General features: G+C 42.2%; 4 protein-coding genes across 4 annotated transcripts; 3 read left to right on the top strand and 1 right to left on the bottom strand.

Annotated features, from left to right (window-relative positions):
* Positions 1-3,396: 3,396 nt before the first annotated feature.
* Positions 3,397-5,062, top strand: LOC115825670 (receptor-transporting protein 3-like). The gene is made up of 3 exons (XM_030789457.1): positions 3,397-3,489; positions 3,787-3,952; positions 4,579-5,062. The coding sequence occupies exons 1-3, from the start codon at positions 3,480-3,482 to the stop codon at positions 4,916-4,918; spliced, it is 516 nt and encodes a 171-aa protein (XP_030645317.1). The 5' UTR covers positions 3,397-3,479; the 3' UTR covers positions 4,919-5,062.
* Positions 5,063-7,915: 2,853 nt separating this feature from the next.
* Positions 7,916-9,524, top strand: LOC115825647 (receptor-transporting protein 3-like). Its single transcript, XM_030789434.1, has 3 exons — positions 7,916-7,975; positions 8,232-8,397; positions 9,139-9,524. Exons 1-3 carry the CDS (start codon positions 7,966-7,968, stop codon positions 9,476-9,478), a joined length of 516 nt encoding a protein of 171 aa, XP_030645294.1. The 5' UTR covers positions 7,916-7,965; the 3' UTR covers positions 9,479-9,524.
* A 4,384-nt stretch (positions 9,525-13,908) lies between these two features.
* crtap (cartilage associated protein) lies at positions 13,909-18,911 on the bottom strand. The gene is made up of 7 exons (XM_030788557.1): positions 18,453-18,911; positions 17,560-17,709; positions 16,863-17,034; positions 16,570-16,698; positions 15,941-16,086; positions 15,488-15,571; positions 13,909-13,971 (listed from the first exon to the last, which is right to left on the bottom strand). Exons 1-7 carry the CDS (start codon positions 18,909-18,911, stop codon positions 13,924-13,926), a joined length of 1,188 nt encoding a protein of 395 aa, XP_030644417.1. The 3' UTR covers positions 13,909-13,923.
* Positions 18,912-19,786: 875 nt separating this feature from the next.
* Positions 19,787-25,835, top strand: fkbp9 (FKBP prolyl isomerase 9). The gene is made up of 10 exons (XM_030789223.1): positions 19,787-19,989; positions 20,555-20,700; positions 21,914-22,103; positions 22,849-22,994; positions 23,594-23,783; positions 23,998-24,143; positions 24,371-24,557; positions 24,835-24,980; positions 25,222-25,385; positions 25,656-25,835. The coding sequence occupies exons 1-10, from the start codon at positions 19,787-19,789 to the stop codon at positions 25,833-25,835; spliced, it is 1,698 nt and encodes a 565-aa protein (XP_030645083.1).
* The last annotated feature ends 2,027 nt before the right edge of the window (positions 25,836-27,862 follow it).

Raw genomic sequence — 27,862 nt, 5'->3', positions numbered from 1 at the left:
TGTCCCAAGCATACTTTAAAATAACATTCTTTTAAGCTATGCTCATTGTACTATGGCACACTTTACTACTAAGTTATAACACTGCTTTCATTCTCTTTGATACCTTTCATATAGCAGCATAAATAAGAGAGTGTGTCACTTAGCTTATGACGTGGGAGGAGGGACAGCACATCATTTGCAAGGACAGTTACATTCACGATGCACAGATAGCATTCAACTATCACATGAATATATCAACACAACACAAAGACTAGATGATGGATGTTACACATACACTTCTACTAGACACAAACATAAACTGAACAATAAAGAACTGGAGCTAAGCAACAGTCCATCACCCCAAGGCATGCTGGGAAGCTCCACCCATCTACCCCCCCCCCCCCCAAAACATGCTACAGTACTCCCCTTTGTGTACTTAAGTACACTTAAGCCTTTTTCACGTATGAACTACGGACTGTGTCCGCGGAATCAGGTTTGGACATTGTCTGAGGTTGCCCTTTCACACATGTAGCACACAACAGGAGACTGTCCGTGTCAGACGCCCTCTCACCTACTGGAAACACTTGGTTTAGGTTTAGGTGAGGGGTGGCACCTGGGTAGAGCGTGTGGGAGGCAGAACACGACACAAAAAGAACCCTAGAGACGTTAAGAGTATGTTAATATATAGTCATGGTACACTGAATCACTGCTCAAATCCGTTGTCTTTTGGTGTGAAAATGAGGAACAATATAATGGATATTAAGTGTACTGTTGTCTTAAGACCACCTTTTCTACCTGCTTTGCTCCAAATAAAATGCACAATAAATGCATTCAGTTGTGGAGTTTAAGTGTACGTATGACATGAAGAGAATAAAAAGTGAATGAAAAAATTAATTAAACAAAAACATTCCATCCAAAACACGCTATTTAAAAGAATGCAAAAATATGACCTAAACCTGTTTGGACATTGTACTAAAATTTGCCCCGACCAAACAAAAAAACAAAATGGCCAAACAAAAGTTTCAGTGAGTATATATCCCCAAAGTTAAAAGTTAAACTGAAAATATTCTGTCTCTTAATGCATGTTTTAGTAGTACACTAAAAGTGATCATTTACATTTGTTTAACTAAGCTTTATCATGTTAGGAAATTAATTCATCAAAGTGCACTTCAGCAGAGTACACTGAAGCACAATGGAAATGTGCTTAAGTTACCATGATAACAAAGTTCCTTTTTTTTTTAAAAAAAGATCACCTTGGTGTGTCAAAAGCACAGTCACTGAAGTGCATTCCAGAACAAGGCTTGTGACCGGAGGGTCGCCGGTTCAATCCCCGGGACCGGGGGGTGGGTCTGGATGAACACTCCTTTCCCCTCCCACAGCATCCACAGCTCAGGTGCCCTTGTCCAAGGCACTTCACCCCCAACTGCCCCCTGGGCACAGGCCTGCTGGCCACTGCTCCTGCTCCTGCTCCTGGTGCGTGTGCTCACTACCTGATGGGTTTAACAATGGGTTAAATGCAATGGTCAAATTCACTACTCACTGCTCACAGTGTGTGTGGTGCTATCACAGAGATTGTAATTCTAATTCTAATAAGATTATGGCCCTCCCCCAGGACTGTTTTTGTTATATAGGATTTATTTACACATTTTCACCACAATCGGACATGTGACTTAGCAACACTGCTGTGTGTGTGTGTGTGTGTGTGTGTGTGTGTGTGTGTGTGTGTGTGTGGAGGGGGCTTTTTAGTAGAGCCACTGCCCCTCCAAATGTCTGTGCACATCACTGGACTGCAGTAGAGCCTGTAAGCCATCTATGCCAGTAAGCCCATAGGTGGTGGTGCAGCCTCTGTAAAGACCAAATTCCTTTACTGTTAATGTGTAGTGGTATGCAAAACATCTCTCTGATATTGAACTTGAACTAATGACTCCTAAGGACAGTCAAACTGCTGCTATTCAGCCAATACACAGAGCTAAACTGCAAAATTTCTTGGACCCTGTCACTGCCAGTCATAGTGATATTTCTCATTTTTTATTTGCTATAACTGAATAGTCTACATTTAACCATAAGTGACAGAGCATCAGTCCACCAGTCAGTAAACTGACCCATGCAGAGTTTGCCAGGTGATCCAGACATGTCTATTATTAAAACAAGAGCCAAATAACCCTAGTATGATGAGTATAATAATATAATACTTACCAGATAAGTGTAACATTAGTGGCACAGCACTGGGTTAGAGGCTACTTATGACTGATGTATTAAGAATAACAACAGTGAGCTGCCAGTCAAACAATGTGTTCTATTTGTTCTATATGTTCTATTTGTTCAATATGCTGGCTCTGAATGAAATGTAAGAGCGAGATAAAACAGTTAACATATTTTGAAACGAATAACATTACAATGCATAGTGTGTGTGTGTGTGTGTGTGTGTTATAAGAGGTGCTTATTCACGTAGCGATCATTCAACGGAAAGTTGTTTTCCCTTCAGCCTGAAAATGTCTTGAAGTGACGCTGCAACCCAAGTACTGTAAGCGTTCATTCCACCACTTCAGACAGACCGAGGCTCTTGGACCCGATTGTATTCTCTGTTCTGCTCAAAGAGGAATGAGGGAACTGTTGGGGTTCAAGGGATGACATAGCAGTTATTTTGTAAAAACAAAACAAAACAAAACATAACAAACAAACAAACAATCAAAAAAACGGTGAACGCCTCGAAACTGTTTTATCTTTGTTGAAGTTATTGCGCATTGTAGGCTAGTAGCAATTCCGGTTTGTGCGCATGTCTGTGTGTTTAACTAGTTGTTTGTTTGTTTTACATGAATGAGGGCAGAGTGCGAATTATACACTGGGGGGGGGTCAACTCTTTTCCAGGGCTACATAGCATAGGATATAGAAATGTTTGACACCCCCCCCCCCCCCCCCCCCCCCCGAACTGTTGCTTTTTATCGCTTTAGGGGGGGTCAAAGTCTTAATTAGAGGGGCCAGACCCCTCCAATCCCCCCGTAATTCGAACCATGGATGAGGGTCAAATTAATTGTATGGTTCCCATCTTGTCCAAGCAATGTATACCTGTCTTACTAAGAACGCACATCCTAAAGTACAGGCGTTTCAGACCTCATCTTTGACGGAAATCAGCAGCGTTGGGTGTGCATATAGCGTTAAAAGCGGAGGGAAACTGTCCTATTATTTTAGTTCGTGTTGTTGTCACTCTCGCAAGAAAAGTCATTAATCGATAATTCAGTTGCGTCTTCACGATGATAAGCCTTCCGCAAACCGATCAACCGCATGAGGGCGCCATTGAATTCAGAAAGTGGAGTTCCCCGTATGAATGACACACTATGGCAGAAACAAAAGTAGAAAGTTTCGGTTTCCTAACGCCGTCGGTATAATTTAGGAACACATAAAATACGCCACAGTCACTTTCTGAACATCGGTTTCGTCTCTCTTTACTGCAGGGAAGCTGTTTGCGAAAAGCTGTTTTGAATATTTTTTAACAAAGAACGATGACAACAGGTATGGACTTTTCACTAAAAATAAAATATCTCATATTTCGCTTTTGTCCTTCTTGCACTTACTTGCTTTGCTGTATTATTTTAAGAGTCAGTAGACATTGCTGTGTATAAACATTCAAGTCGAACCTGTGAATAGGTTACTGTGGTTCTACAGGAAAAATAAATAATTATGGTAGGGTATTCTTCCGAGACTTTTTAAAAAAGTAAATATTCATTCACTTATTTTACATGCTAAATGATGAATAAGGATATTTTATGTTTCTGAAGCTTTTTAAATCTATCACTGTAATATTTGTAGACTGGGTCCCTTCGCTTTGGTTGGATACTTTCGATGAGATGGAGGAGGAGGAATTGGATTATAATGATCACTGGGCCTTTCACTTTAACTACAACTTAGAGGAGACGCTCACTGCTGACGAGCGCAGGAGAGGCTGGAAGATCTACTCCCATTGCGCGTTCGGACAGTAAGATCAAACTCAATCACATTTTCTAATTAAAATATCAAAAGTGCGGAACGATGAACGTTTAGATTCAATCGACCCGTTAGCCTGTGTAACGTGTGTCGCTGTTTATTCGTTACGTAATTCTTGAACTTTGATGTGAAATTTTGCAAAGGGAAGTAAAATACCTAGGCAACAAACCAGTTACTTTGTCTCACAGAACAAAAACAGTAGACGCAAAGAATGATTGTTAATGCAAACGAATAATGGGTAAAAAAAAAAATAATTAGGGTTTTTTTTGTTTTGTAGATATTCGCAAAAATGTGATTTGTAGAACATCTAGACTTACACTTTCCATGCAGTAGTTCCAGAGTGGTAAAGAAAGAAAAATGATCCGCCAAAAACTACTACAGACTGGTGGTCTATTTAGAGAAAACAGCAAGTGTTAGTACTTTTCTATTTCTTGCATAACTGTCATAAGTGGACGTTCATTTTGTTTTGATGTAATGCAATAAATAATCCCCTCAACACTGGGCTATCTAATGTATCCAGTCTAATGTATACATCGAATCGCCAAGAGAGAAAATTAGAATTTAATTTTTATTATTTATTTATATTTGTGACAACCCAGTCTCTTTATCTTTCTCCAGGTTCCGTTGTGGTGACTGTTCGAGGTACTGGCGTTCAGCTCGCGTCGTGGTTCTGTTCAAGTACCGGTTGCGCGCCAACAGTGCACGGGGAACTGTTCTCATGCGTCCCTTTGGCCAGGCATGTCAGCGCTGTCAGGGCGACTTCTATCTTCCAGGGTTTACCAAGAAAAATGTGGAAGAGACATTGCTCGGACTGTTCGGGAAGATCCGGAAGAACTGCTACGGGGAAGAAGAGGATGATGACGATTGTTCGGTGTGTTCGGAGCGTGTGAGGACCAGACCGCACGAGGCCTCGTTGTGCGAAGCCTGCCAATTAGGGATATGCTGTGAAGACGACTGAGAGGGAGGATGCGGGAGAGAGAGAGAGGGAGAGAGAGAGAGAGAGAGAGAGAGAGAGACTGAGAAGGAGCGATGATGATTCATTTGGGTGGACACGATAAATAGACCCACACGTTAATCGTGGGTAAAGAGAACGCATAGGGAAATGGGGAGACAGCACACAGATTTTTCACACGCACTCACGCACCACCAACATAACAATAATATTAGTAACAACAACAACAACAACAACAACAATAATAATAATAATAATAATAATAATAATAATAATAATAATAATAATAATATAACAACAACAACGACGACGAAAATATTGCCTGGTTCCATGTAGAACCATTAGCGTGCTGAAAAATGGCACCCCGAATGCTTCTTTATCAAGAGCCTTTTAAAAAGGTTCCATGTGGCACCATATGGGCTGTCTTGTTTGTATCAAAGGATGGACCCCTTTGAGGTTCCATGTGGAACCTTTTTTTCTAAGGGTGTATAGTAACAAAGTAGAAACACTTCGCTATGGTGTTTGGGTATGTTTTGGAAGCATTTCTACTTTATTCAAATATAAATCTTTCTGTCGACTTTCACTTTTAGTTCACAACTTTTACAGAAGTAAATGCTTTCTTTTGCTCGATGCATTTCGCCAGACACTTTCGTTTCTCATTTCAATATTAAATCAGCGGAAAACAATAAAAAAAAAAAACCCAAAAAACCAAAAAGCATATGCTACCCTCAATTCAGCTAAATTACGTCAGAGCAGATGATCGTCCTCGAGGTTACCATAGTTATGACCAACTCTAGTGGCATAGGCAGTATGAGTATGCCCCAGCCTCATTTCAGCTCTATTCAGTATCGGTGTCTTATTTACATCACTATATCAGCTAATACATTTACTAAAGCTCTGGTTAATTCCTCCTTGTAGTACACTTGGGTGATTGTCATAGGACTCTTAGGCGTCTGTGTGAAGTGATCGAGGAACACAAGTAAGCAAGTAAGTAATTAAGTAAGTAAATAGATAAATTATCGACCACCGATATTCTTCCCGTTAGAAGATGGCAGATTGGATTTTTTTCCCTGAACACTTTGTAAGAAAGATTCATATCGACCAAGACAGCCTGGCCAGCTGCTGGGAGGACATGTTCTCTTAGTCGGCCGGCCTGTGTATCATCTCTGGGAACCACTGCAGCTCCGACATTCCCTGTCACGTTAGCCTGGGGCTTGGTGATGGAGCGGACACGTAGAAGATTTAGTCTTACCAGCTACTCAGCAGTATGGATGGAAAGCAGACGTGTACCATCCCTCTAGCAACTGCACTACTGCGCTAGATGCATCGCAACATCCTGTGAACTGGTGGCCACGCATACACTCTAGCTAAGCACAAAACATTATAAAACAACACGAATGTGTGACTTTCTCATTATTTAGCCTATGTCATTTACTTGTACTTTTGATTTTTAAGCACGGGGGTAATAGGCCTATGAGATGCCTTAAAACGTCTACCTGAGCACTATTCTCATTGCTTAGGCTACCATAACTTTTGCCTGAGTAATTTTGCAGAGAACTATCTTTACTTTAACTCAAGTATGGCTATTGGCTAGTTTATGCAACACTGCACACACGATATTATGTATATATACGAAGTAATTGCAAATTTGATAGATAACTCAGTTGACTTATTTCACGTGTGACTAATATCTTAGCTACTTTTACATATGGTATATTGTCAATAAATGGGATCTACTCCCAAACTTTACCTCCTGTTTACGTCTTAATTTATCAGGATGGTTTGTACGAACCCACCCAAACCACAGTGCAACTGCTTGTCGGGTGAGAGAGAGAGAGAGAGAGAGAGAGAGAGAGAGAGAGAGAGAGAGACTGAGCTCTGTACTGTGACTGAACTGAGCGACGTTCCTCCTATGACCTCTATCTCAGTGTAACCAATTTACCCAGATTGGAGGATTACATGAACCTGCATGGATAGTCATTAACATAAGCGTTATTGACTCTGATCAGTAATATTATTTCAGGAACGATGCGTTGATGACTTCTCTGCGCGAACTGTTTATGATTTAAAATAGTTTAAAAACTTATTTCTTCCGAGAACACAGGGGAACCTGCTTTTGCTATGTGGGCTTAGTCGCATGGCCCACAAATTCAGCTAAAAAGAATCTCCGGACTCCCTTTAATATGGTATTGCCCACAGGGGCCAATCGGTTGTTCTTAGATCCCCTTAATCGCCACTTGAGACGATCATTTTCTCTTTTTTTCACATTTCACCACAGTCACCAGCAAACTGATCCATGCAGCATTGCAATAGTGCGAGCTTGTCCGTTATTAAAATAAGCCGCTTACCAGATATGTGAGGCACAAATAGCTTGTAACACAACATAGTAAATAGGCTACAACTCGGCGCATGATCTATTAAACACAACATTATTTTCATTCTTATGTGAATGATTTAACATGACCGACACTGTGCACTGAGTGGGTGATATTCCAGCGGTGACTCAGAGGGGCAGTTAATATTGATGTGGACATAGGCAAAATGCTCTCTGCTGACCAAAGTCCACAGTTTATTCATCGCAGTGGATCGTATGTGCACGTTTCCGTGGCGTGGAATTTCTTTTATTCTTGCTGCAATTTCAACACCACATTGTATTACCGAATGTAATCAGTAGTCAAAAGTAAAGCACAGGTCTCTTACGCCTCATCTTTGACGGAAATCAACAGCCTTGAATTTTTCCGAAATTTAGTAGCAATTGTAAGCAGAGCTCAACGAGGGACAGAATGATCTCATGTTGTCTTTTTCACTGAAACTGATATTAAATGGTAATTAAATTGTCTCGATGATTATAGACGTTAATGAAACGCACGGGGGCGCCATTGAATTTATACACTTAAATTCCACATGACTCACCAAATGCAGTTTCGGGTTCATGTTGTCGTCGATATAATTTGGGTACAAAAAAAACAGGCTTCTGTTCAGACTACTGGACAACCATTTTATCTCTCGAAACTGCAATCGAGAGGTTTTTCAAGTACCAATACCCAAGAGCAATGCCAACAGGTATGTAGTTCAAGAATTCGTTTAAAAAAATTTAAAAAGCCAATATTTCGTCATTTCGTTTTTGCCCTCCTCATTGCGAGCTTGCTTTTCTTAATTATTCTAATAGTCAACAGACATTAACATGATTTTCAACTTGAACTCCAGGAGCTCGTGATTCGCCTGATTTTGCGTGCTAAATGATTAGGCCAATTTGCATATATTGTATTCTTCCGAAGCTTTTTACATATAATTATTCGTATCACTTTAATATTTATAGACTGGATCCCCTCGCTTTGGTTGGATATGTTCGATGAGATGGTGGAAGAAGAGTTGGATTATAATGATTACTGGACCTTTAATTTTAATTACAAATTGTTGGCAAAGCTCACTGCTGACGAGCGCAGGAGAGGCTGGAAGATCTACTCCCATTGTGCGCCCGGACAGTAAGATCAAACCCACATTTTGCGATCAAAATACTTTTAAAGTAGGCTTTATTAAAAAAGTGCAAACCAATGACTTTATTTTCTAAATCGGAATGTAAGTAACATGCATCCCTCTTAATTTGTTACGTAATTCTCGAACTTTGATGTAAAATTTCATTAAAGTCTAAAAGGAAGGCAGTAAACACACCTACAAGGAAACAATTATTTTTGCAGTCTCAAAAAACAAAAACGATGGACCAAAGAATTGTCGGGCATGCGCCATGCATCAGTGCGCAAGTATCACCATCTACACGAGTAATTAACAAAGAAATGTTGTAATCACCGTAGCCTTTTTCAATTAATGTTTAGATTTAGCAAATTCGCTTTCTATTCCCCAAAAACTGTAAAGTGGCGAACCATGGAATCCGTCCTGCATAAACACCTATCTTTGGCTTTCAAATAATTCAGTAAACAGCACTGGTCACCAAAATTATTTTAATCAGAAAAGTGTAGGCTACGTGTATTACTGTGAAGGTGTTTATAATGAGGCTGAAAACGAATGAAAGGAATGACGTAGCCTTGCTTCATTCTTCACGAGACTTGGTGAGACTTTAATTTTTATTTCGATGAAATCCATTAAATAACCCCTCTCAGAATTAGGCTACATCCAATACAATGTATAAAGAGAATAAACTTAAATTTCATTTGGTTATCGTTTATGTTACATTTGTAGGCTGTGTACCCAGTCTCCTTTCTCTTCAGGTTCCGTTGTGGTACCTGTTCGAGGTCCTGGCGTTCAGCGCGCGTCGTGGTTCTGTTCAAGTACCGACTGCGGACCAACAGCGAACGGGGGACTGTACTCATGCGTCCGTTTTGCCAGGCATACCGGCGCTGTGACGGCGACTTTTACTTTCCAGGGTTTTCCAAGAAAAATGCGGAAGAGGCATTGCTCAGACTGTTCGGAAAGATCCGTAAGAACTGCTACGGAGAAGAGGAGGAGGAAGATGACTCGTGCTCCGTGGGCTCGGAGCGCGTGAGGACCAAGCCACACGAAGCGTCGTTTTGTGAAGCCTGTGACTTAGAGATATGTTGCACAGACTGAAAGGGAGGATGCAACCGAGCTAGAACGACGGAGGAGACAGAGAGAGAGAGAGAGAGAGAGAAAGGCTTTCCGACTGTTGTATATGAATATGCAAATATGCGTATAAGCTGTAACTTTGTTGAATGTTTTACTTCTGAAGGAGATTTACTTCAAATGATTGAATGTTAATGATTCATGCATCAATAAACATAAAATTTTTACGTGAAATGTCAAGGCAAAACATGGATTCATTTGCACGAAATGAAACAATCCTGTACAAGTCTTGTCCGTTATATAAACAATATGTTTATATAACCTATAGGTTTCTCAGATTATGTTGGCTGTGCGGATTTTACTGTCATCGTCTCATTCTGATTCAGTAATGTTCTTTTGCATGGTCATAAAAAGTCAGGGTAACGGGATATGTGTGACGTAACTGCAGTAAGTGACTACACTGTAAAAAAATGTCCGTGAAATTAACAGTGAAGTGCTGCAAAATCATGACAGCAAAAAACTGTAAATAGAAAAACAATGAAGTGTGTAATTTACAGTATACTATAGTAAAATACTGAACCAAACACAACTGTTAATTCTGAAGTAAGAATATGTTGAAAGAATCATATTGCTTTGTAGAATGTACAGATTACTGTAGTTTAAACACAGAAAATACAAAAAAACAGTATAATAGACCTACAGTTAAAATTACAACATGACAATGTTAGGATAATGTTTTTTGTCAGGTAGATTTTTATACAGAAAGAAACCATTTTACATTTTACAACTTCATATGTTACACTTTACAGCTAAGAATATGTACAAATAGGCCTTGAGTAAAATTATGTTAATATGCGGGGTTTAAAAAACAGGTGATGTGTCTGTTTAGAATTGAGTAGGCCTTTATTTAAGAATATATCAGTAGGCTAAAACTCTAATAGTGGTATTGTAACCTGCGCTTTGTAGACAAACACAGTCCCAGACCGGACTGTGCTCAGGACTGACACACCTGATCCCACTGGTCGATTAATCATCAAGCCCTTGATTAACTCAATTAACTGTGATAATAAAGAGTTAAAACAGAGAGGTGCGGGGCAGGGGGTCCCAAGGACTGAAGTTAAGAACCACTGGTCTACACAACGCAGGTTACACCTGCACTTTCTTATTTAAAGGCTGTTGGATTTACCGGTTTAAATCGTGTTTTTTTGTAAATAACAACAGTTTTAAATTGTAAAATGTACAGGTTATTCTGTAAAGTTGTTCACGTTTTTACTGTAGCCTAATTTTTTACAAAATTATTCTGGCAACCACAGCTGCCAGTTTTTTTTCCGTGAAAACAACGGATCTTTTTTTTTTTAAATTCAATTATTTAATTCTTTTTTACAGTGTAACTCACAAAGACTGGAAAATCACTAGCCTAAAGTAATGATAGTGCACCGAACAGTTGTGGATTCTGACACACTAGTTCGCATTCAAACAGTAAAACTGACACTTAAGATAATCATAGCGAAAGATACAAATACAAATGGGAAAAATGATAGAACCTGAGAGGGGGCATGGATCCAGAACTGTCGTCACAGCGTAATAATCAAATGCTATCTCGAGATCTCAAATGAAGTAGCATGTGTCGTCATTACAACCTAACAATTCATGTTTTTTTTTTTCGAGAGCAACACATTTTGTTTCTTTCTTTGCAAAATTCTTCCAGTTGCTAACCAATACCTTTTGGCGGAATAATGACGGCACATTCGTGAAGATAGTTTAATTTACAGGTAATGTCGAGTAAACAAACTTATTAGATTGTGTGAACATCTCTCCTCCATCCTTGTTCAACTTCAGATTGCTTACACTGAGTAAGACTGTTACAATCCTGAGAGATAATTGTGATCTCCTCAGAACAGTTAATAGTTTTGTGACCTCAAGAAAACGGTTAATCGTCATGTTGTGATAACGATATAATTAACTTGTGATCCCGAGAAAACAATCGAGCGATATGTTGTCATAACGTGTAAGAAAAAAGTTTTTGCCGTCATGTCCTCTGTCGGCTACCATAGGTTCCAAAATCACACAGGTTTTTGTTTATGGAAGACCGGAGGGGAGCAGGGTTTGTCTCTCAGTTTGAAGGCGTTTGCCCCCAGTGGAAACTCGTGGTATTGTACTTACCTGGCTCTGAATCACCTCTTCCAGAGCGGTCCACTCAGACTTTCGTCGTTTAGTATATGATACTTTAAATAGGTAATTGCTCTCTTTAGATAATCGTGTTTCATTTGCATTACAGTTTTTAACAAACCTAAACTACCGACAGGGGGCAGTATTAGCACGTGATAAGAAACTGATTGTCATTGCCAGCTTGCTCACGCGTGCACAAATACACACAAATAGAATGCCATCCAAAAACAAGAAAACCAAAATAAATCTTTATTTTTGACAAATATATTCATAAAACATCCCCACATTGTAAGGTTAAAACATCTGGATCTAATCAAACAAGAGACTAGGGTGTACTGCACTTCAAATTGTTGAATGAATTTAGACACCCACCACACCAATCACACTTTATTAATTTAAACACACGTCCTAACAGAAAGACCTTACATTGTGTGAAACCACACAATAACTTATAGCGTACAAGCCTTTTACTTCTCATCCACACAGTGACTGTGTAGCAGCTCTTGGAAAAGTTCATATATAAGTTTCATGTAGAAGATCCATGAATCTCTGATATGGGTTTGAGAAATGACTTTTTAGGAATAGACAGAATCCAGTTCTACCCCACAAGCACTGGGCACAGAAATGTGTGTCCAACTTCACGGTAAGAGCCGTCATCCATGACAGCTCTTACTGTGGTACTGTGGTCTTACCACGGTCAGTTTCCAGTTCAGTTTATAGATCCTTGGGACGTTAGCTTTCGTGACGTTGCTTGGCCAGCGGAATGAGACAGGTTTAAAGTCCTGTCATATTACATGGGTTTTTTTTCTCAGCGGTGGTCAGAGTCGCTGACAGAACTCCATCTGTCTGAATAAAAGGTTTGACCAGGGCTTCAAGCCTGAAAACGTCAGACTGTGTCTGTCTGCAACAAATCTACACAGGGTCTCCACCGAGCCTGCTGGGTCCCAAACACTCTCACCTCTGGTCGGAGAGTGACTGGCCAGAAACGCCAGACCACACACCTGAGGTGATAAGGAATGTTCAGGTCAATGCCTTGATGGTAAGTGCTGAATTAAACTCCACACAGCAGATTGCTAAATCTTTTTGGATTTGTCTGAAAAGAAAAAAAAAACTATACAAAACAGAATTCTCAAGCTTAACTGTTCTGCGTAGACTCTCTTAAAGTCTAATGATAATTAAAAACAGACATCTTATCCAGACAAGAGGATGGTAAGCATTGGAGTATTTAACAGTGGCCTGGAATGTCTTGGGTCTCAGTCATTCCAACTTTTACAGTGAGCTTTTCCAGAAAATGGACCTTTGTGTAAGATTCAATAGAGGGTCAAAGGTATTTTGAAAATGTGTAAGACTATCATGTTTAGCTGTATCTTACAGATGTCATAATCTCCTATTCAATGGATTCAGGCAAGTCAAAAACAAGTTTAGACTAGGTCAGATGTAATTCAAATCTCACTGACTGTTTATTATATTAAGAAGTTGTCAGAGCATCTGAATTCTGATGATCAGGATGTGGACTTCCCGTAATTGCTGAAAGTATGGGGCATTTCACTAATAACCACTATAGATGCAGCTACAGTTATCTAGCATAGCTCTTACACTGTGTTGTCTTTAACCTCCTGAAATCAGGGGGCGCTGTTACATAGTACTTGTTATGCTCCACATGAATGTGTCTGACCAGTCACAGATCAGTGCTGTTGGTGAAATATCAACACCCGCTATATCTCAGCAAGTGTTTGTCCAATCAGTGTTCTCTGTGATGAGCCACAATGGATGTACTGCTGTCAACTGTCTACAACTGTCAACTATCTACATATCTGTTTGTGTGTGTGTGTGTGTGTGTGTGTGTTTAAGTCACTTTGAATACTTTTACCTTTGTCAGACACTCTGTGTTTTATTCATTGTACACTAACCTACAGAATGCTCGTTTAATTCCGCGCCTTTCAGAATATCGCTGATTATTTGTCCTGTACCATTCATGAAATAAAAGGAAACGGCACAGACTGGTAATCAAAGTCCTTTATTATAAAAACAAAACTGATCCTCATTCATACCATATGAAAACAGTACATTACAGTGATTGAGTCTGACAAAAAAAAAAAAACCAAAAACAAAAAACAGCTGTCGAAAGCATTTAAGGGTAAGGTTAGTGCATTGTGAAGCAGAAACTTTGGGAACATTTTAAAACATTCTCCCCTAATAAATACTCAGGCACTTAGGAAAATAATCACAGCCCCTTCCATCTGTTCCTCTCTTTTGGGTCTCGTTGTTCTGCTCCGCTTTGATGTCCATCAGTGTATTCACAGTTACTCCTCTGCATCCAGAAACTCATCTAGAAACTCCAGCACCTCACCCTGGGAGAGAAAGTCAGGAAGAGAATTAACCCTAATGGGGACACACATAGACACAGACACACGCACACACACACACACACACACACACACACACACACACAGACGCACAGACACACACACACAGACACAGACACGCTCACACACGCGCATGCGCGCACACAAACACACACACACACACACAGACACAGATACACACACGCACCCTCTAACACACATGCACAGACACACAGAGACACACACACACACCCTCTTACACACATGCAAAGACACACAGAGACACACATACACACCTTCTAACACACATGCACAGACATACAGATACACACACACACACACACACACACACACACACCTTCTAACACACATGTACACGTAACCTCAGTGTAAAGCATTAGACTAGACACAGCTAACCTGCTTAAGAAACAAAAACTGCTGACTTTTCGGGTTGAAAATACTTTGTGTAGATTAGATAAAACAATGATGTGCTTTGTGAAAGAAGCAGGCAGCCTTACTGACATCTAGTGGTTGAAATGGTGCATGCACACATAAAGAGCAGAAAATTAGGAGGAAAAATCCCAGAAAAATGATGCATGAACAAAGCTTATTTTATCCTAAAAATATGATTTCTGGAAAAAATCAAAAGGGGTAGATCTTACCTAAGACAATAACTGGAAGCTAAGAATCGTTTGCGTAGCACCGATAAACCCCACGAACATGTTGAGACCATGTTCATATCTTACATTTTTTTGCTGATAACGTGAAAAAAATGGTTTGCGTGGAATTCTGTACGCACACACAGCGCCCACTCATTTATTTCTTAAGAACGGTTATGCCGTGAGCGCGTGTCACGTTTTTCCTCCAAACAGCCCAGACCTCAGCGGACATTGCGTTTTCATTCCTCGGTTAAGGGTCTGCATCACTGGAAACATATCTGATGAACCTCTGACTGACACAGCACGACAGCTTACACCACAGAGATGAACATGATTCACATGTTCAGAACCAGCGTTTTGCCGCTAACCGTGTTTCTTTACGGACTATCACACACTGTGTTCCGTACGGGTCGTGGACGATTTGAGACGGTCCACCTCGTCCTGCGTACTCCTGGGATTCACATACTGATGTAGAACCATGGAGCAGTACCACCGGTTTCAGGCCCGTTTTCAGTTACCGCTTTATTTCTGAGCCATTACGTCTGCTATTGTTTGATAGTTATTGTACTTACTTGTTGTTAAACTCTGGCAGAGAGCGGAGACAGAACAAAACTAATGGGGTTACATTTTCGCCTAATCTCTCCTGAACACAGTGCTTAGTTATTACTATGTTTATTACAGTGTAATTACACTGTACATCATTACACAGCATGTGAGGCCTTCTATATCTCTGGTAATGGTAAAGAAACCATATGTATGGAATAAATAAAATCAGGCACAGAAAAAAAAACTAACACACAGTCACAAACATGCATAGAAAATAATACAGGTCATTCTTCATCACCTCGTTTCACGGCTCTCACCTCGTCATCCGACTGCAGCTTCTGTCTGGCGAATTCTAAGAGCTGTAACTGTAGTGTGGTCTGATTATGATACCGCACTGCCTCCTGTCAACACACACACACACACACACACATTACATACTCACATTACATACAGCATTATGTCTCTTTGTGTCTCTCTGTCCTGTTCACACACACACATACACATACACACACACACACATATTACATACAGCATCATGTCTCTTTGTCCTGTTCACGCAAAATAACACACACACACACACACACACACGCACATTACAAACAGCATTATGTCTCTTTGTGTCTCTCTGTCCTGTTCACACACACACACACACACACATGCACACAAACACTAAATGCCTATGTGCATTCATCACAAACAACACACTATAAACACACAGATCCATTGCCCATCGACAGTGTAAACTAAGTGGTGTAAGACTATGTACTGACTGGTCTGGGTAAGAAGTCCTCATCAGCAAGACCCCATTTGTCTCTGTGATAACGATAATAAACCACATTGTTCTTCATCACTTCATCGTCCGGGTCGAAAAGCATGTAACTCGCCACGCAAGGCACCGCATTCTTCAAGTCATTCACTGAAACAGAGACATTGCACATTCACACACACACACACACACACACACACACACAGACACAGTCAATTTATCCTTTAGATGACAGGCAGAATCAGCTTTTACCCGCTGTGAGCAAATATGCTTAACAGGTCATTTACATGTCTTTCTAATGTTTAATGAATCTGAATAATAAACTTTAATGTCTGAGGCAGCAGATCATACAGCAGATCTAAGAGTAACATTCCACAGAGGGGTTTTGGACTTACAGACCAGAGAGGGGTTTGGGACTTACAGACCAGAGAGGGGTTTTGGGACTTACAGACCACAGAGGGGTTTGGGACTTACAGACCAGAGAGGGGTTTTGGGACTTACAGACCAGAGAGGGGTTTTGGGACTTACAGACCAGAGAGGGGTTTTGGGACTTACAGACCAGAGAGGGGTTGGGGACTTACAGACCAGAGAGGGGTTTGGGACTTACAGACCAGGGAGGGGTTTGGGACTTACGTTTGTAATAAGCAAACTGGAGATAGTGATACATTGTTGCCACAAACTTTTCCACGACGAACCCACCAACAACTGGAGTCAGATCACTCTCACAACGAACTTTCCTCTCCAGAACCTCAGTGTAGTGATCTAGAGAGAGAGACAGATTGACATAGAGAGACGGGGGGGGGGGGGGAGCGGAGAAAGATATAAAATGTGCAATAACCTGAAAAAGCATGAGACAGTTTGCTGGATAAAATGAGACAAAGAGAGAGAGAGAGAGAAGAAGAGAGGAGAGTGAGGAACGTACTTACCGGCAATGGAAGGATAAAAATCTTTGAAGTCTTTGATGTCTCTGGAACCCTCTGAAGCAGCGAGACATTCGTCATAAACCTTGAAGAAATCGCGAAGGGCGAGCTCCATGTCTGACACGGACGTGCGGAAGTTTTCCCCGTTATACGCCCGGACCGCCCGAACAAACAGGGTCTGCACGACACAAACACAAACGAACGGACGACAGGCATTAGCTCCAAACACAGTAACACGTGTGTGTGTGAGAGAGAGACTCTGTGTGTGTGTGTGTGTGTGTGTGTGTGAGAGAGAGACTCTGTGTGTAGTGTGCGTGTGTGTGTGTGTCTGTGTGTGTGTATGTGTGTGTGAGAGAGAGACTCTGTGTGTAGTGTGCGTGTGTGTGTGTGTCTGTGTGTGTGTGTGTGTGTGAGAGAGAGAGACTCTTTGTGTAGTGTGTGTGTGTGTGTGTGTCTTGCCTCATATGTCTTAGACTCCAGGTCTCTGAGATGTTCCTCAGCCCCAGGCAGACTTTTATAGTAGTTCATATTCCTCTGTGTGTGTGTGTGCGTGTGTGTGTGTGTGTGTGTGTGTGTCTTGCCTCATATGTCTTAGACTCCAGGTCTCTGAGATGTTCCTCAGCGCCAGGCAGGCTTTTATAGTAGTTCATATTCCTCTGTGTGTGTGTGTGTGCGTGTGTGTGTGTGTGTGTGTGTGTCTTGCCTCATATGTCTTAGACTCCAGGTCTCTGAGATGTTCCTCAGCGCCAGGCAGGCTTTTATAGTAGTTCATATTCCTCTGCATCATCTCATCGTCTGGATGCTTCAGCAGGAACGTATGGGCTGCAGACACTGCCTTCGCCAGATTATCACTCTAAAACACAGAAAGAGAAAGAGAGAGAGAGAGAGAGAGAGAGAGAGAGAGAGAGAGCGAGAGAGAGAGAGAGAGAGAGAGAGAGCGAGAGAGAGAGAGCGAGAGAGAAAGAGAGAGAGAAAGAGAGAGAGAGAGAGAGAGAGAGAGAGAGAGAGATCACACACCATCTTAATTACCATCTTAACAACTTTAGTTTACCTTTCCAGATCTACCCTTTTGGTTTACTTCAGTGCCTCCTGTAAAGTATTGTACTTTCTTTAGACTTTTAAACTTTATTTAACATAGTTCAGTGACTATCTTAGCTTAAGGAGTGTTTTACTGTATGAATAATACCTCATGTTACATTTTACTTAAAAAAAAAAAAAAACATTAAACATAAGCGAAAAGCAAGTTATCTTAGAGCCAAATACTTAAAAATTTTTCCTGAATAGCTTGAGTTTAATTCTGTTCTGTTTCTTCTGAATTCTTTACTGTACATATGTAGTAACAGTTCTTATGGCACTGCATAGACTAAATGTCCAGAGGAGGGTGTTTATGTCTGTCTGGAGCCATTTGCCAGTCTCCATCTGGAAAACTATTTTTAAGACACTACTGTCAGTATTAAAACGGGAAGAGATTCGTTTAGAATAAAGAGATTATCCACAAGGGTAAAAAGACGAAACTTGTGTGTGCATGTGCGTGCTTGAATGTGTGTACGTACGTGCATGTCTGTCTGCTTCTTCGTTTGTTTGTTTGAAACTTACTTTAAAGTAGGCGAACTGTAGGTACTTGTATGGCTCGCGTTTCTCGAACTCGTCCATGGTCTCGCGGCTGGGCAGAGTTTGGCGGAAGGCTGGTAAACCCTGTTTGCATCTCTTCAAACACTGTGCGCGTTTCATCACGTTACCGAAGGCATGCAACTCTGGGAATTCAGCAAAGCGGCTCTCATCATCGAGCCGAACGGTGCTGCAGTTGAGGTTGCAGAAGGCCTCACTGTCGCGCAGAAGCCGGTATAACCGCAGACTCACCTCCAGGTATTCCACGGTTTCGGGCCATTTCTCCCCACTGTACTGGTCCAACGCGTGCCTGTACGCAGAGTCGAGCGGCATCAACTCATGCCGAGGAAAGCTACGGAAGCTATATTTCTCATACTGGGCGAGGACGGACAAGGAAAATCCGAGTAAAACTAAGGCAAAAGTCAAATACGGCGAGCGGTAGGCCATGTTGGCTTGCTAGCGGTATCTGAATGTGTGTGAATATCAGCGCTGTGTGATCTGTACGAGTGTGGACGTCTACGCGAGAGCAAGAGCTGAGGTCCCGCCCGCAGACCCTCCACGTCTCCAGGCGCGGCCCACGGCCAGGGCGCGCGCTTCTGCTCTTACCACTGGCTTCGGAGGAATTTAAATTGCACTGATTTGTTGCGCACTTCTCGTATCAATTGACACTTCAGACAAATACAAACAGTGAAATAAAATGCATCAAATGCATCTCTAACCGCCTTTTATAAGCGTTACAATACGGTGTGACCTGCAAGTAAAGGGAAAATCATCAAATCAATTACTGCAACAAACAGCTAAAACAATTTTCTTAATAAAAAAGTGAGCTATTTGCGAGGGAGAAGAAAGGTTTTGTACTCGATACATACGTCTAATCGCTTATGCATCTGCAAACTTGCCTTCAATGAGCAGACTTCACACGCTCTATATTTAAAGATCCCACGTCATAAAACTATCCCCAAATCCCCCCTTTTTTACTCCGTGCCACGTAGAACGCGCTCCATCCGTGGGATATACGCTTCCGCGTTACCAAAAAAACCCTCTGCCCCGTGTGCGCGCTCTCTCTCTCTCTCTCTCTCTCTGTAGTTCGCTGTGAGACCGGATACCGGAGAGAAGTTTGCAAGAATCCAAACCCGTCTCGCGCCGGGGGCTGGCTTATATTTCCACGTCTGCAGCTCTGCATTTCTTTTCGGCAGTTCCGTTACGTGGTATACATCCCTCTCCAAATCAGAGAGATAAAGAGGGGGTGGGAGCAGAGTTACGCAGAAGAAGCGCACAAAAGTTACCGGGTTATCACTGTGTTAGTGAATATCAGGCGGAAGATGACACGGCTAACGTTAGGGATGATTTTCTTAGCTTTTCTTGTGACTTTCGTCGCGTGCAACGCTCCACCAGTCCCGTTAGATGATATTATCATAGAGAAAACCTTCACACCGGAGCAATGCGGCCGGGTAGTCAAAACGGGAGACTACGTTCGGTATCATTACAATGGCATGTTTCCTGACGGCAAAAAATTTGATTCCAGGTTAGTGATGTGATATAGCCCAACTTCACTAGGACTACATTTCTTCTGGACCATAGAAACGTGCATGCGTGTCGACTTTCAAACGTGTCTGTAGTTTACAACCGGCCAACGACACGGCCACGCAGGCAGACTGTTTTCACTTAGCGGATCTCCTATTGTAGTAGTAGTCGTAATTGTGTAAAGAATTAAGCCACCGGATGTGTCACGGTCTAGTAAAAACGAATAACTGTTAATGAATGACTGTTTAATTCATTATTGTTAATTTACTGTCAGTCATCATACATGTAAGGAAAAATCGTCCAGTTGACCGACGCTCCTTTTATTGAAGAGAATTAATGGTAACTTTAATAACACTGTCTGAGACACAAAAAAGTATTCTCGGTGACTCAAATACATTTGTGCTCTCTGTTCCTTAACCTGACCGTTCCTCTCTAGAACAGAGACAAGCACATCTGATGCACCCACTTAATCACTAACAACAGAACGCCGTAGTGTGAATGAATTATGCAAATGAGATGACCTTTGTGATTATGCGTGTGTGAATGTGTTTATTGTGTTTTCGCAGCTACGACAGAGGATCCACCTATAATGTATTCGTTGGGCGCAAGCAGCTGATCGAGGGAATGGACAGAGCATTGTTGGGCATGTGTGTAAATGAACGACGTCTTGTCAAAATCCCACCGCAGCTCGCCTATGGGAAAGACGGCTACGGTAAGATTACATATATGTCACCAGCTACTGTGTGTGTATGTGTGTGTGTGTGTATGAGTGTGTGTGTGTGTGTCTGTGTGTGTGTGTGTATTATGTCAGTGTCTGTGACTGCTGATATTTGAGCACAGGGTTAGGGTTATATTCAGTTTTGTTAAATACAACACTTTGTCTGACCCCCCACCCCCACCCACCCACCACCGCCAACTGAGAAAATCTGAGGCAGCACTGCAAATGGAAAACTCCACTAGGCTGAGATAGAGTTTTTAAAACATTATTAAAACTTTAAAGGAACCAAGAATCAGGCAGGGGGGGGGTCCATCCTCCCCCGGGTGGCATCAGGAGCAGAGCCAAAGTTGTCTCGTTAGGTGACTCAGGGGAGAAGAATGTAGGAGAATTGGGATACGTCTGCCAGAATGCTGAAGACTCTCCTTGCTTGAGAGTTCAGGCCTACATTACCCACAATGCCTGTTTCAGTATTACCCATAATCCACGAGTCTGTGTAATGGCCACAGTTGGGGGAGGGGGTCTGTATGACAGTGAGAGAGGCGGAAGGTTTTTGAGTGAGGTAGGTGTGTGTGTGTGTGTGTGTGTGTGTGTGAGAGTGTGAGAGTGTGAGAGTGTGTGAGAGAGAGAGAGAGGGGGGGGGGGGGAGAGAGAGAGAAAGAGAGAGTTATACTAGGGTGTGTATTCCTGGAGGGGGTTGAGCCGAGCAGGAATTCTGGGCTTTGTTCCACATGTTTCAACTGGTCAGAATGGGCACAAAGTTGTCTGCAGGTAAATATGCTGGTGTGTGTGTGTGTGGATGTGCAGGTGTGTGGTTAGAGGGATCCTGTGCTCACTGGGCTAAACCATTATCTGAGATACTAACAAACACAGCACAACACAACACAACACAACACAACACAACACAACACAACCCAGCCGTGTTATTAATATCCAGCAGTTCATGCTAACACAACAACACACTCCAGAGCATAACACACACTTCAGCACAGTTACACAGTATAATACTACATAGTGCAGCTAGTCTACTACATCACAGAGATACAGCTAAGCCAGCTAAAACAACAGCTAAAAAACAACATTCCACAGCCCAGTGCCAGTAACACCACACAGCATGTTTGCCACCCACCCCCAGTGTTTACACCACAGTGGGTGTGGCTGTCTAAGACCTAATCTACATAAACCACACCCACCTTTGTCCATCCTGCAGGTGACATTATCCCTCCAGATTCCATCCTCCATTTTGATGTGTTGCTCCTGGACATTTGGAATCCGGACGACAAGGTGCAGATAGACGCTTACTACAAGCCGGAAAAGTGCGGCCGGACTGTGGAGGTCTCTGACTTCATCCGTTACCACTACAACGGAACGTTGCTGGACGGAACTCTCTTTGACTCCAGGTGAGAGAGAGAGAGAGAAAGAGAGAGAGAGAGAGTTAAACTCCAGTTACTCTCTGCTCACAAACAGCGGGGTTTCGGACAGTAGAAATGAACTGTTCCTCGATAAAAAGAGACATAATTTCTGGACACCTGAAAGGTAGTCTTGCCTGTCAGATTATGCCCACAGCTCAAAGTGAGATAGACTTCTTTAAAACATTTTGGTTTCACTGGGCTTTATTCCTTATTTTTGTGGTATATATGACAGATAATGATTATGCCTAGGCCTCCAGACCCCAAACCTAATATATTCATAAAATATAAAGAAATTGTCCTGGTTGTCTGAGCCTAATATATTCATAGAATATAAAGGAATTGTTGAAACGCACTTCAGGTCATAAAACTACTGAAAATGGATGAAATGTGTCTCCAATTCAGAAATTTCTAGATTTCTCCTTAAGATCTCTCCATTGATGAATGAGGGAGGAAGAGAGAGAGAGAGCGAGAGAGTGATATTACTTATAGCCTCCTCCAGTTTAGACGACTAACTTTCAGTGGGAAATGGCGGTTCTCAGCTCACAGCTTGTTTTATTGTGCTCAGAAGTTGAAGCCATGCCATCAGATCACTGGGGCCAAAAGTAGGTCAGCTCTTTGTGTTTATGCAAGTACAAGTGTCTGTGTATGTCTGTGTGTGTGTGTGTGTGTGTGTGTGTGTGTGTCTGTGTCTGTGTGTATGTGTGTAACTTCTCCTGATTCTTTCTGCTCACAGTCACACTCGCATGCGCACATATGACACCTACGTGGGGATTGGTTGGTTGATCGCTGGCATGGACCAGGGACTTCTGGGAATGTGTGTAGGAGAAAGACGCATCATTACCATGCCTCCTTTCCTGGGCTATGGTGAAAATGGAGATGGTTAGTGTGTGTGTGTGTGTGTGTGTGTGTGTGTGTGTGCTTGGTTGGATTTTACTTTGCAAACCAATCATCAGTATGTACACTCATGTTATAGTGTTGTCTGCTTTGAAGATCAGGATTGAGAATTAAGTGTAGATAGAACAATGTTCTTCTTGGCCTGTAGAGGGAGCCATTTGTTACATGAATTCCCAAAGGGAGGAGAAACGGCTGTGATTTTCCCACACTGTGTGACTGCCAAGCTGTGGCCTTTCATCTATATATTTACAGCTTAAGCTTTAGTGGGAATTTTTTTTTTCCGGTTAGCACATGGACAAACCCTGACATTAGTCTCATCAAAAAGTAATGTAATGTGATATCTGTCACACATTTACAGATTTGCAGAATCAAATTTAGTCGTTGAATTACATAATCATTTTATCGTATAACATAAGCAATTCTAAGTAATTTTTATGATTTTCAGCCATAGACCATTTAAATACAAGTATACACATGCAAGAGGATATGGACCTACAAGAGATGGGGGACCATGAATTTTAGCGCTCACTCACTCTCTCGCTCTCTCACTCTCTCTCTCTCTCTCTCTCTCTCTCTGTCTGTAGGCAGTGATATTCCTCCTCAGGCGTCATTGGTGTTTGATGTGGTTCTCCTTGACCTCCACAACCCCAAAGACGAGATCACCGTGGAGACGCAGTTTCTCCCAGATCCCTGCCCACGGAAGAGTGAGATCGGAGACTTCATGCGTTACCACTACAACGGAAGCCTGCTCGACGGAACCTTTTTCGACTCCAGGTGACGCGAACCCTGCGTTTGTGCATGCAAGTGTGTGTGTCTGAGTGTGTGCGCGTGTGCGTTTGTGTTTAGGAACGTTACTGGTAGCATGTCCATTAAGCTCAGGGTTAGCTGTGTGTATTTGTGTGTGTGTGTGTGTGTGTGTCAGTAACATAAGTAGCACTAAACAATCTCTGTACTGGTTCATAGGAACAACATGTCATTGTGTTTTCAGTTACTCGAGAAACCGGACATATGACACATACATTGGTAAAGGCTATGTCATTGCTGGGATGGATCAGGGTCTTCTGGGAGTGTGCGTTGGGGAGCGCAGAAAAATCACCATTCCTCCACATCTGGCATATGGAGAGGAGGGGACAGGTGTGTGTGAGGATGTAAAACCTACGCTATGTAAACTTGAGTCAACTAGATAAAACTCCATCATGTAGTTGTCTGTTTTCTCTCTTTGCAAAACTTAGAAATTCTACCAAACACATACAGGAATGTGACCCGCCCTCCCCATCTCTCTCTCTCTCTCTCTCTCTCTCTCTCTCTCCTTCTCTCTCTCCCTCTCTCTCTCCCCCTCTCTCTCCCTTTTTGTCTCTCAGGTTCTAAAATCCCAGGATCTGCTGTGCTGGTGTTTGATGTTCACATCATCGATTTCCACAACCCGTCTGACACCGTGCAGATCACCAGCGTGAAACCAGAGCTGTGCAGCCCTAATGCCAAACGTGGGGACTATGTCAAATACCACTACAATGCCAGTCTAATGGATGGCACTTACCTCGACTCTACGTTAGTAATGCACACACACACACCCCGACTCACAGAGAGAATGAGTCATGTGTATATGCAATTCTACCAGTGTGTGCCTCCTTTACCACACATTGGCTTATCTACATAAAAAGTTATTGACTGCTGGAGAATGTAGTCTGTTTGGGCACTCTGGGAAATGTAGTCCCTTCAGACAGATTGTTATGTAATTGTTAATGATACGTGAGAGGATGTGGTTGGGACAATGTTTGAAGCACTGAAGCACTGAAGTGGGGTGTGTGTGTGTGTGTGTTTGCAGACTGAGCTATGGGAAAACATATAATGTGGTGCTGGGGGCTGGACAGATTGTGCCAGGCATGGAAGAAGGGATGATAGGAATGTGTGTGGGAGAGAAACGTAGGCTGGTGGTCCCACCTCACCTGGCCTACGGGGAGAGGGGAGTAGGTAAGAAACACACACACAGACACACACACACAGACACACACACACACATACACACACACCTGGCCCATGGAGAGAAAGGAGTGGTTCAGACACATAAACACACACACACACATATACACACACACACAAACACACACACACATATATACACATACACCCATTGAAGAGAGAGTAGTTGGTAAAATGTCTGTGTGTGTATCTGTTTGTGTGTGTGTGTGTGTGTGTGTGTGTGTGTTTGCAGACGGGGAGGTCCCGAGTAGTGCGGTGTTGGTGTTTGAGATTGAGCTGATGGAGCTGGAGGAGGGACTCCCTGAGGGTTACATGTTTGTGTGGAATGGAGATGTGTCTCCAGACCTCTTCATCGAAATGGACAAGAACAAAGATGAACAAGTGGACCCTACGGAGGTTAGTGTGTGTGTGTGTGTGTGTGTGTGTGTGTGTGTGTTTGTGCGCTCGAGTGTGCGTTTGTTTGAGTGTGTAAGTGTCTGTATTTGTATATGTGTGTATCTGTGTTTGTGTGTGTGTGTGTGCATGCGTATGCGTGTTTCTGTTGAGCCCACAGAGGTTAGAGTGTATATACGCTGGTGTATGCAAACATTTTTTCCTACTAATTGTCTGTCTGACTTTGTTTCTGTCGCGATTTCCTCATTACTCTTCGTCTGTTTGTTCGTCCAGTTCTCAGACTACATCCTCCGTCAGGTGGACGAGGGCAAAGGTAGACTGGCCCCTGGGTTTGATCAGCACCGTATCATCGAGAGCATGTTTGACAATCAAGACCGCAACAAGGATGGACGGATTACGGAGGAGGAATTCAAACTGAAGGCAGATGAAGTAGCTGCTCATGACGAGTTATGAGGGGGGGGGGGGCGCTCAGGGAAATTTAGGCGGGGGGGTGGGGGGGGGGGTTATGTGGCTGGTTGTTATCGCGCATGGGGGGCAAGGTGTTATACCGTGAATTTGGCAGTGTGACATTACTCATTGCTGTAACTCAGTGTTTTTGTGTGTGTGTGTGTGTGTGTGTGTGTGTGTGTGCGTGCGTGTGTATGTGTATGTGTGTGTCTGTGTTGCTGGCGTGGAACAGTGTGTTTGTAACTGAATTTTGTGCTAAATGTGGTAATTATGAGAGTTAATGTGTGTGTGTGTGTGAGAGATGTGGTGTGGGTGTGTGTTTTAGAGAGAGAGAGAGAGCAAGAGTGATGTAAATGTTTCTAAACTGTTGGATTTTTTTTAGGGATATCTTTTAATAAACACACAGGCCAAACCAATGTGGGACTATTTTGTTCTAAACCTACTTTTCACAGATTTTCAACAGTTCTAAATGCATATGTCCATATACACATAATTCCTAAATTTAAATCCAGAAACCATAATCCAAGTCCAGCCATGGACTAACTGTCAGTTGAAGGCTCGCTCAAACGGTTTGCACCACTACAGGTAACATTCGCTTTCCAAAACTTAAAAGCCACCACATTTGACCATATTTGCCTGCATATTAATGATTGACGGAGGGTTCGACCATACTCTCGGTTATTTCTCTGACAGTGTTGTCACATCTCACACCTGCTTCGTCGAATTCCTGCCCTTCCAGAGGGTGTGCAGCAGGAGGAGAGTGAAGGGACTTAGAACAGTGGCCTTAGAAGGTGATGAAGACTGAAGACCATGTAAATATTTATCTGCACAGAGTGGAAAAGCGCTAATAGCCAACAGGTTCCCGTCTGTAGTCCGGCAGGCGGAGGCATGCATCTGTGGCGTAGCAGTAACGAGGCAGCAGGGAACTGAATCTGGCTCCACAAGACAAACGCTACACTCTCTAAGACAAATAATTGTCTAACAGCTAAACCGTTTTAGAACCGATAGAACCGTTTTCTCATTTCTCAGGGCATGCATTAGCAAGCCAAAACAAGACAAAGAAAGTCTTTATCAAAAGTGCACGTAATTAAAGATTTTTTACTTACTGCATTCAATACACTCAAGTGGTAGGCGTATAAATTAAGGTGGAGCAGCAGTTGTTTTTAAAATGTGAATGAAAAGAAAATGCATGTATTTCAAGATTAAACAACCACACAAACATTTTTTATTGTTATCTGTACAGACACATACTTAATGTTTTTCTCGCAGACACATTTTTTTTTACTTGTTCTTACACAACGTTGCTAAGTTTCAACGGGAGAGGGGGTTTCTGAGATCTGAAAGTTGAACCTTTCTCTCTATGGACGAAATGTTTGTCCTGATACACCGAGTAGGTCACTGTATCAGTGTGTTAAACCTGGTGGAAATCTTCTACTGAAGCTAGGAATTAAATCAACAAGCTCAGGCTCTTAAAAAATGATCAATTTGCCTGTTTTGTGTGATTGGTCTACAGAAGCATCAATCAAATTTGTCTCTAACGTGGATGTCAAAGTGACACTGACAAATAAATGGACCCCTCCATCCATCCTTCCCTCTATTCTTGTCTTGTCCCGTTTGAGAGTTCAGCTAGGACATGAGTAATCCAGACTGACAAACCCACAGTAATGCTGGAGACAGTGCTGTCAGACTCGGTGTTGAGACAACTGTATTAGTGTATTTAGTGGGTGTATTTGTGTGTGTGCTGTGTGTATGTATGTATGTGTGTGTGTGTGTGTGTGTGTGTGTGTGTCCGTCATTATACGGATGCCAGTTCCGGCCACAAGGGTAGAGTCATATCAACCCACACCTGCTAAACAAACATATGTAGGTACTGAGAGAGAGACAGTCTCTCTCTCTCTCTCTCTCTCTCTCTCTTTCTTTCTTTATTTCTCTCGCTCTCTCTCTCTAGTCCCACCCTCCATATCAATATCTCATTAACGGGCAGTTAATTAAGAGGGGTTGAAGTGCCAAAATCCACATATAACAGCGGAATA

The sequence above is a fragment of the Chanos chanos genome, chromosome 12 (assembly GCF_902362185.1).
Source record: "Chanos chanos chromosome 12, fChaCha1.1, whole genome shotgun sequence".
NCBI classification, from domain to species: Eukaryota; Metazoa; Chordata; class Actinopteri; order Gonorynchiformes; family Chanidae; genus Chanos; species Chanos chanos.
This window is presented reverse-complemented; position numbering and strand designations above follow the sequence as displayed.

Bases quoted from the DNA above. Each gene is read 5' to 3' on its own strand.
- LOC115825670 (XM_030789457.1), top strand. The intron at 3,953-4,578 runs GTAAGATCAAAC...ATCTTTCTCCAG, and splicing joins TCCCATTGCGCGTTCGGACA to GTTCCGTTGTGGTGACTGTT.
- LOC115825647 (XM_030789434.1), top strand. The intron at 8,398-9,138 runs GTAAGATCAAAC...CTTTCTCTTCAG, and splicing joins TCCCATTGTGCGCCCGGACA to GTTCCGTTGTGGTACCTGTT.
- crtap (XM_030788557.1), bottom strand. From the start codon at position 18,911: ATGGCCTACCGCTCGCCGTATTTGACTTTTGCCTTAGTTTTACTCGGA. The intron at 16,699-16,862 runs GTAAGTACGTTC...CTCTCTCTCTAG, and splicing joins TTTTTATCCTTCCATTGCCG to ATCACTACACTGAGGTTCTG. The intron at 15,572-15,940 runs GTCAGTACATAG...GTGTGTTGACAG, and splicing joins AGGACTTCTTACCCAGACCA to GAGGCAGTGCGGTATCATAA.
- fkbp9 (XM_030789223.1), top strand. From the start codon at position 19,787: ATGACACGGCTAACGTTAGGGATGATTTTCTTAGCTTTTCTTGTGACT. The intron at 19,990-20,554 runs GTTAGTGATGTG...GTGTTTTCGCAG, and splicing joins GGCAAAAAATTTGATTCCAG to CTACGACAGAGGATCCACCT. The intron at 25,386-25,655 runs GTTAGTGTGTGT...TTGTTCGTCCAG, and splicing joins AACAAGTGGACCCTACGGAG to TTCTCAGACTACATCCTCCG.